Consider the following 9,931-nt stretch of genomic DNA (forward strand, 5'->3'; position numbering starts at 1 on the left):
AGGAGAATTGCTGGAAAAATTTGAGAAGAAGAGAAGAGAACAAATAGGTTTTTTAAGAACTGGGAAAGGGATTAGGGTTTAAATAATAATTGACAATCCATGTTACCATTATGTGTCTAATTGGGAAAGGAAAAGTCACTTTTTGGAATCCTTCACGGGCCTAAATAGGTTTGAAGTCACGCTATATGCCACCAGCAAAAAGCGTGTCTAATTGGTATGAGAATTGCCTAAGAAACGTGTCTAATTGGAAAGAGGTCTAGTTTAAGTGTATAAGTGAAAGATCGTGCCAACTTTAGGTGTCTCCGTATGTATTACACCTAAGAAATTTTATTTAGAAAAACTATAACAATTTTGACAGAACAAAATCAGGGCTATACAGAGAAACAAAAAGCAAAAAAAAAAAAAATTAATGGCTAGACACCATTGTCCCCTTTCATCACTTGAAAAAGTTGTCTTAAGCTATATAGAGAGACAAAGCCATAAACATGTAAACAACAACTAACACCAAATGAACGAACTTGCCTCCATAACGTGATAGTCACCGTCATTTCAAGTCACAAACACAAATCAAAGGACTTCATGATTCAACTCAGTAATCCCAGATCCAAGATCTCAAAGAAGACTTAGATTCCCATCAGAGTTAAGACAACAAAGAAAGACAGAAAAAGTGGGAAAAAGAGCCCTTATGAACAGGAGGCATATTTTGACCAATTCAAGGTGAAAAATGAGGTTGGTCCCTTGGCAAAACTATTGAGCCAAAAGGTCTTATTCAAAATAAATTCATGAGTATTACGATTTCTGAATTCTAAGAAAACCTCAAGGTGCAAGTACAACAAAAGAGCAGTACAATAATCAGGGGAAAAATGCAGTACCCTGTCTTACATGAAAAACAAGACAAAGATCAAGATCAATATCCCAGACACTGATAACTAAAGACTATTAAAAACAAGTGTGAGATAAACCAAAGCCTCATTTTCCCTTCTTCTGCTCTGTTAACATCCGAGGATATTCTTTCAGTTTTTTACTTTCTACTATTTCATTAACACTGTACTTACGAGTAACACAAGTTAATCAGTTTACTAGATAGGCCCCTTTTATATTATAACCTTAAAGCAACACAATAAGACCTTTCCTAGCATTTGTATTTATAATCTTTAACTGTTTTGTTTCTTCCATTTACAGATGCAGTCATTTTGTTTTTTAGCTGTTGGTAAAAATCTTTAGTTGTATAGTGGACATCTTGATCCATTTTGGACAAAAAACACAAAAAATAAAAAAAAATAAAACAATGCAGAAGTTAAATACGAAGGGTTGATCTTAGAACATCATTTTTTACATTTCAATGACTGTTCTAAAAGAAGATTTAGATTCCTGTCAGAGTTAAGACAACAACGAAAGACAGAAAAAGTGGGGAAAAAGAGCCCTTATGAACAGGAGGCACAATTCTCAAAGAGGACTTCAAAATTCAATGTTAAGAAAGAAAAAGGCTCCCATTCAAATGAACCAATTATCTAGCTACTTCCTGTACTCATCAAGAATAAGGTGATAATCAACATGTGGCACACCACTGAGCCGCAAAATGGCAGTAAAAGATTTCTCCATAAGACTGTCAAGTCAGAGTTTTACTCAACAACAAAAGTTTTACAATCATTTTTATTAAGAAATCATGCCTGCTAAGTCACATAGTTCCTGTAACAAGCAAGATATTGCAGAAAGATAGCCCTTGGTCAAGCTTGAACTATGTGACTTAGCAGGCATGATTTCTTAACGAAAATGATGCTCTCTATGCTGTATTAAGTTCATCTTGTTTAACTTCTCGATAAGCAAAAGAAGTTTCTATTAGCAAAACTCTTCCCTATCTCTCTCTTGATACACTACACTTGAACAATTTGGGTTCTCAAAGTTCTCTGGTTCTAACATAACCAGACTCTTAAAATTGCTAAGGAGCACAAGCAGGCAAAACTTGAATCAACAAAATAAATCGATGTTTCAGGTAAGTTGTTACTTACTTGGTACATCAAGGATTCGAATAGTCATTCTCCTGAACTTGAGGCTGGAAATAGGTTTGTTGCGCTAATAATAATTATTTTAATTGCCTCACCTCTTTCATCTTATTTTCGAAGTTAGACAGACGATTCTTCAAAGACTAGTTTTCATTTTCAGTTGCACGTAGCTTAGCCAATAATTCAGTTTTTGAGGAAGTTCCACCTTTCAAATTTTTCGCCTTTACTCCACCCCCCAAGCCAAATACATGACTACAACTTTGAGGTCAAAGCATTGTTCTACAATCTCTATAGTAGGAAGTGACGGTTCGGACTGCACCAATTCCTTGATTTGAGCCTACAAAGAATATAGATAAATTTTTGTCAGATCTCATAATAACTAAAAGTAAATAACATTTTTCAATTAACCAAACACACATGTTTCTTGATTATTTCTGGATCAACAAATGTCTTATTCTTCTTGCGAGTCTCGAAGAAAATTGTTGCCAAATCTGGTGGTTTGCCATCTTTTCCGCCCTTTATATAAAATTAAATATGTCAAATAACGTCTCTTCAATATTATGAAAAAATAGATTTGATGATCACACCTTTTGATAAATAATCTCTCTAATTGGCTTGCTACCAATATGATGAAGCATCTTCAACTTAGTTTTATTTGCTGCATTCCTATTACTTCTCGCCTATATTTGAGCAACAATAATAAATTCAAATGCTATAAATAAATTATCAGTTAAAAGATAAAAGTATAAATATAATTACACAACTAGGTATTATGTCAAACCTGAAAACTTTCAGTAGCAAAATGTTCCTTTACCAACCACTCCCATTGTTTCTTATCTACCCCCTTGGGCACATTCTTAAGAGCCTCTTGTATTGGCTTACCCTTCACATACTTTGCATGCAATTGTCCTCTCCATTTGTTCCATAACTCTTTCATCCATCCCAAAATATGATTGCGATGAATATCCATGTCATCACTCTCAAATTTATCCTGCAAAATATTATGAGGAAAATATTAGTCGATATCCAATCATCACAGAAACTCCATGTGATAGAGGAAAATATAGTTCTACAATGAGTCTTGAAATGATCTGGCCAAATTATAAAAATTAAAAAAAAAAAACCTTAGCTTTATTTTATTTTTGTCAATTTCAAACATAGAACTCACAGTTTTACTTTATTTTTGTGAAAAACGTGATAAGAACTCAATAATTAAGTGCCAAGAATGGTAAGAAAAGAGGAATCAAAGAAGAAATTGGAATAATCCATCAAGTTACCGTCACAGCTGCCCACATGTAATTTAACTTTTCCTCCTTAATGCGATCCCAGGATGATACTCCCAGCGGGCATATATTATGGTCACAAACTATTTTTCCCAAGTTCCTCGAAAATAGATTACTATTCTTTCCAACCATTCGATTATTATAAAATGTTACTTTTAGCTTCTCTCCAATTTCAAGTGATGCAACTTCTTTGCACTTGTTACTTCCTCGAACCTTTTTTACCTTTCCAACAGTACATGAACCTACATTTGCTTAATTTATAAACATCAAAAAATATTATAAAAATGATAAACATGTAATCAAATAGATTTGAGAAACCACACTTGTTTCAATTGTTTGCGTGGACTACATAACTTGATCAATAGAAGGAGAAAATGGAATATCAGTTTGCATATTCTCTTTCTCATGAACCAAAGAGTTAATATTCTTTGTTCGCAATCCTTGAGCGGCAAACACGGTAGAGTCTAATCTTGTACTCTTAGAAGGTCTTGACATACTTTGACTTGCATAATGAGCATTCTGATGAAAGGATTGTTCCTCATTTTCAGACTCTTCAAAAGAGCACATAGATCTAAGTTCTCGTCCTTGTCCTTTCCCTAGAGTACCTGATATAAGAAATTATATTACCAAAAGTTTGGCATTAAATTAAATTTAGTTAAAAAAAAAAAAGAATAGAAGTGAGAATTTACAACACATTACGCCGTAAACTATTTTCATTATTTTACGACGATGCATTTCCAACTTCAAAAGGAAAAATAGGCGCATGGTACTAGAGAGACATACTTGATGTTTTATTGTATGTTCACTACAAACGGGATTATCACTTGCAGTGAGGGTCTTAAATTGACCTCTGTAACAATTGGATCCCATAGACATCAAAAGCATTTGCATGATGTCTGAACATATCCATGGATTGATGAAGATGTGTTTAATCCCTATGATTTAATGAAGAATGCATACACAGTTATAGATAAGAAGGAAAGGTAGCTTAACAATGATAACATCCAGAATTGGCCTAAGAAGGATCAAGTTTATCCTCGTTTATCGAGCAAGACAGGTGTTGATGTAGCCGGGGCTGTTGTTCTTCATTGCTGTGTTTTGGGGTTTTTTTTCAGTTTTCACAGCAATCTTCACATTTCCACAAGAAAGGGCAATGCTGAACAAGGAACGATCTGCTGACATGTACAGATTAAGCGTATATTTTTTGGCTAGAACCACCAGTGATATTCCACTGGATCTTATAATGCCAGTGCTCTTCCTTTTAGTGGTATATTTCATGGCAGGATTGAAACATGAGGCTGATGCCTTCTTCCTAACTGCGCTTACAACTTTCCTCTACATTTTAGCAGCTCAGGTATTCCATTTTGTTTTACCTTTTTTCATATATAAACTGACTGTTTCCCTACCATGGTGATGTTTTGAATCGAGCTACTACTGGAAATAAACAACACGGGGTTGCACTGGTGAATCAAGGAATTAGGAGTAGTATTGATGCTTGAGAAACTATGCAAGTAAGGAAGGATCAACAGAAAAATCTTCCTGCTGGTATCCCTGCAGCTACTGAAGTGGATGGTGTTTTACAGGTTGGGAATCCATGTTTGGATGCTACTAATGCTGTGAATGCAACTGGTGTGATTGAGAGGAAGGCAACAGCTCTAATAGCTGCTACTGGAGTTGCTAAACTTCCTGCTACACTAGTTGATATACCTAAAAAACCAACAGCTCCTACAACTACTGTTGTGCAACAGACAGGTGTGGAAAAAAGAGATGGACAGGTGCTTGCTCCAGCCAAACCTGGACATGTTTTGAATGCTTCAGGAAAGTCTGTTACATCACACTTGGAGAAAGTAGATACGCAAGATGCAAAGAAGGAAAGCTGGACAGTGGTGACACAGAATACATCACCAGGCACGAAAAAAACCAGCAAATTTTGACTGTCTCAGCAGGTCGACAAAATGCTCAAATGACTGTCACCAGTCAAAACAGTTTTGAAATTTTAGCGAAGTTGGAAGGTTGTTGATATTAATCCACCAATCTTAAATAAGCCTAACTTGATGCAACAGTTAATACCATGTACTACCTATGGTGAGGAAGAACGAGGCAGTGAGAATTTCGCTAAGAAATTTGGTTTTCGACGCAACGCTTCGGAGAACAACTTGGCTTAAGTTTTGAAGGGTGATCGTGGATCTATTTCTAGCTCACCTAGACTGCATATTTCAAGTAACATGGTACTATGGGAAAAATCAGCGGTGATGATTAAAAAAAGAAATAACTACAGTGGGTATAAGGAAGAAAACTACTTGGAGATTTGGTTGGGGTGAGAAATTAATAGCCCCTTCCTTCCAACTTAGGACCAGGAAACATGTAATAAGCAATAAATTGTCAAGAAACATGTAATAACCAGAACTATACCAAATTTCTCAATAAAAAACAACACATACTTGTTTCAACTTTTTGGGTGGATTGCATAACTTGATCGTCAGAAGGAGAAATTGGAATATCACTTTGCATATGCTCTTTCTCATGAACAAAAAGATTTTTGTTCGTTGTTTGCAATCCTTGAGCAGCAAACATGGTATTCTTAGAAGGTCTTGACATACTTTGACTAGCATAATGATCATTCTGATGGAAGAATCATTCCTCATTTTCAGACTTATCAAAGGAGCACATAGATCTAAGCTCTTGCCCTCGTCCTTTCCTTAGAGTACCTGGTGTAAGAAATCATATTACTAAAATTTTCACATTAACTTAAATTTAGTTCTAAAAAAAAGAATATAGTTGAGAAACTATACTTGTTACAACTTTTTGGGTGAACTGCATAACTTGCTCATCTGAAGGAGAAATTGGAATATCACTTTGCATATGCTCTTTCTCATGAACCAAAAGGTTTTTGTTTGTTGTTCGCAGTCCTTGAACAAAAGGCATTGTAAAATTTGATCTTCTACTATTAGAAGGTCTTGAAATACTTTGACTAGTATAATGAGTATTCTGATGGAAGGATCGCTCCTCATTTTCACACTCTTCAAGGGAACACATAGATCTAAGCTCTTGCCCTTGTCCCTTCTCTAGAGAACCTGGTGTAGGAAATCATATTAGTACAGAAAATCAAATCTAAATAATTACAAATTTGATTCTAAAATATAATAGCTTTAATAAACCCTACTCATTGAATTTTTTTGGATGTATTTCATAACATCAGCAGTAGATGAAAAAGATGAAATATTAGTTTGCATATGCCATTTCTCAAGAACCAATAAATTTTTATTCGTTGGTCCCATTCCAAATACCCCCAAAGAACACATAGATCTAAGCCCTCGCCCTCGTCCCTTCGCTAATGCACCTGGTATAAGGAAATCATATTAGTAAAAGTTTAGTACTGAATTGATAACACAATAAATTTGAGAAACCATACTAGTTTCAACACTTTGTTTGTATTGCATAACTTGATCAGTAGATGGAGAAAATGGAATATCTGGTCCAGATACCCCTAAAGAGCATATAGATTTAAGCCCTCTCCCTCGTCCCTTGTCTATAGCACCTGATGCAACAAATGCATATTTGGCAGTAGCTTTCACAATGGATGTCACCTCATTTTCATTCTTTGATGGTTTGATATCAAACCTACGAAAAAACAATTTGACATTATAACAATAATATACTAATAAAAAGATCATGTAATCAGAATGCATAACAATATAAATATGGTAATGGCATAAAGAGATACTTCACTTCAGTTGTTCTTTTTCGTTTATTTTGTATAGGTATTTCTAAATCAACATCACCATCTATTTGTTGCAAAATCTCATAGGAATCACGAGGTTGCGTCTTTCTTGCTACACGTCAACCCTTATTGGAGTTATCATTGGCATAAAATACTTGATATGCCTGGTCCACTAATACAAAAGGCTCATTTGTTTTCAAAAATCGTCCCAAGTTAACACTTACAATGTCATATTCATCTGTTTTAATTCCTTTCTTTTTATCATACACATCAAACCAAATACATTGAAACAAAATCACTCTTCTTCCGGTGAATTGCAATTCAACAACATCAGTTAAAACTCCATAGTAATCAATATTCTTACTATGTTCACCAGTCTCACCAACAACAACCACACCACAATTTTGAGTACTTAAATATTTATCATAATCTTCTACATGAAATCTATATCCATTAACAATGTAGCCATTATAATATAATACATATTGGGCAGGACCACGTGAAATTGCAAGAAGATCTTCCATGGGCCGACTATCATCTCTTTTATATAATTGTGCAACCTATCAAACAAGATAAAGTTGATTACTATAGAATAAGTAATATAATATTAGATTTTCAAATTTGATATGTTTATATTACTCACCCTATCTTTAAAACATTCGACAAATTGTCTGTTCCATTATGTATCAGACAAGTGTTAACTAGAATCTACATGAATTTGTGCGAACTCTCACAAATTTTAGTTAAACCATAAATGTCAAACATAAAAGAGAAACAATCCTCCGGGAAACAAGGAAACAAAATATGATATGAAGGAAATAATTTCATACTCTAGAAATGGTAGAACTTCATCACAATTCTTCAGTATGTATATATGTGCTTGCTCCAATTTATCTGCTTCAAGATCATGCTGTTTTGGAGCTCCTAAGGTTTTTCCAGATTTACAAAATTGAGATAAACCTCCATCAGAATTTCTTAAGCCACCATCATAATTTCGTTCTGGCCGATTGAACTTTGTGTCGATTCTATGCAGATACCTTGAACATAAGGTCATACATTCATTTGCAAGGTAAACTTTTGCAATGGAACCTTCTGGACAAGCTCTATTACCAATGAGTTATTTCAAAAAATATAACCATCATTCTATAAGATACATCCACCGATACTAAACAGGTCCAACAAGCTTAGCTTCATTAGCTAAGTGAGTAGGCAAGTGCACCATGACATCAAAAAATGAAGGAGGAAAGACATTTTCTAACTTGCAAAGAGTTATAGGAATTTGAGCTTCAATCTGATCCAAGTCATTAGTCCTTAATACCTTTGCTCCCAACACATTAAAAAATAAAGACAGCTCGATAAGGGGTTCACACACAGCTTTCGACAACATACCACGTAGTGCAAGAGGGAGTAAATGTTGTAGAAGAACATAATAATCATGACTCTTTAAGCCAGAAATCTTGTGCTCTTTCAAGTTAATACATTGAGAAATATTAGATGAAAATCCATCAGGAACCTTTAAATTCTTTAAGAAAAGGCATATGATGTGCTTTTCTTGGGAAGATAATGTGTAACATGTAGTTGGAACTTCATATTTTTCTCCATTTTTAATAGGGTGCAACGCCGGCCTAATGTTCATTTCTTGCAAATTTAGTCAAGTTTTAATGGTATCCTTGGTCTTTCCTTTGGCATTCATGATCCTCCCCAAAATATTATCATATATATTTTTTTCGATATGCATAACATCCAAATTATGTCGCATCAAGAGAGATTTCGAGTATGGAAGCTCAAAAAAGATACTCCTCTTATTTCAATTATCTTTTCGAACATCATGTGATACCTTGATCCTCTTCTTTGGATCCTTTGTCAATTGTAACCCTTTAAGATCTTGCACTTGATTAAGTATCTCAATACCTGAACGCACTTTTGGTGGGAGCCTTTTCTCTTTTGTTCTATCAAATGATTCCTTATCATTCCTCCATTTGTGATTAAGAGGAAGGTAACGCCTATGACCTATAAAACATTGCTTCTTACTATTCTTCAATCTGATTGAGGAAGTGTTAATGTTGCAACATGGACATGCCAATTTACCTTTTGTACTCCATCCAGATAAATTTTCATATGCTGGAAAGTCATTGATGGTCCAAAGCAAAGAAGCATGTAACTTAAAATTCTGTTTGATCCATGCATCAAAGGTTTCAACGCCAATTTCCCATAACTCCTTTAATTCCTCTATCAAAGGTTGAAGATAAATGTCAATTGCAGCACCTGGACTATCAGGACCAGGAATAAGCATAGACATAATAAAATTTTCCTGTTTCATACACAACCAAGGTGGTAAATTATAAGGAATAAGTACAACATGCCATATACTATATGAGGTTTTTGAATTCCTAAATGGCTGGAATCCATCACTAGCAAGCCTAAGTCGAACATTATGAGGCTCGGTTGCAAATGAAGGATGAAGTTCATCAAATAATTTTCATGCCATTGAATCAGCTGGGTGCCTCATTGTTCCATCATCAACTCTTTTATTATGATGTCATGTCATTAGAGAAGATGCCTTTGTAGACATAAACAACCTTTGAAGCCTAGGCTTTAATGAAAAATAGCGTAAAGTCTTTGATGCTATTTTTTACCATTCTTATTCTTTTCTTCCCCGCTATGTTTATCTATTTTCCATCTGGATGCACCACAGACTTTGCATGAATCAAGTAAGTTATCGTCCTTCTAATATAACATGCAATCATTTATACAAGCATCAATTTTGTGGTATTACAGCCCAAGGTCCCTAATCACTTTCTTTGCCTCATAATATGAATTTGGCACATTCGCTACATCAGGCAAAAACTCATCCTTCAACATTTTTAATAATATTGTAAATGACTCATTGCTCCAAGGACCCATACTTTTTATGTGAAGCAGTT

At 34.7% G+C, this 9,931-nt stretch overlaps 1 protein-coding gene across 2 annotated transcripts; it reads right to left on the bottom strand.

The window, feature by feature from the left end:
* Positions 1-2,149: 2,149 nt before the first annotated feature.
* Positions 2,150-3,082, bottom strand: LOC104212548 (uncharacterized). 2 transcript variants are annotated; one of them, XM_070162300.1, is made up of 3 exons: positions 2,785-3,082; positions 2,591-2,683; positions 2,150-2,340 (listed from the first exon to the last, which is right to left on the bottom strand). In XM_070162300.1, the coding sequence occupies exons 1-3, from the start codon at positions 2,971-2,973 to the stop codon at positions 2,227-2,229; spliced, it is 396 nt and encodes a 131-aa protein (XP_070018401.1). In that variant the 5' UTR covers positions 2,974-3,082; the 3' UTR covers positions 2,150-2,226. The 2 variants fall into 2 exon arrangements, 1 of the variants encoding a protein (XP_070018401.1); XR_011403453.1 differs by lacking the exons at positions 2,150-2,340; positions 2,785-3,082 and adding an exon at positions 2,447-2,519 and having other exon boundaries at positions 2,591-2,673.
* Positions 3,083-9,931: the final 6,849 nt, after the last annotated feature.

Source organism: Nicotiana sylvestris, chromosome 11 (genome assembly GCF_000393655.2).
Source record: "Nicotiana sylvestris chromosome 11, ASM39365v2, whole genome shotgun sequence".
NCBI lineage: Eukaryota > Viridiplantae > Streptophyta > Magnoliopsida > Solanales > Solanaceae > Nicotiana > Nicotiana sylvestris.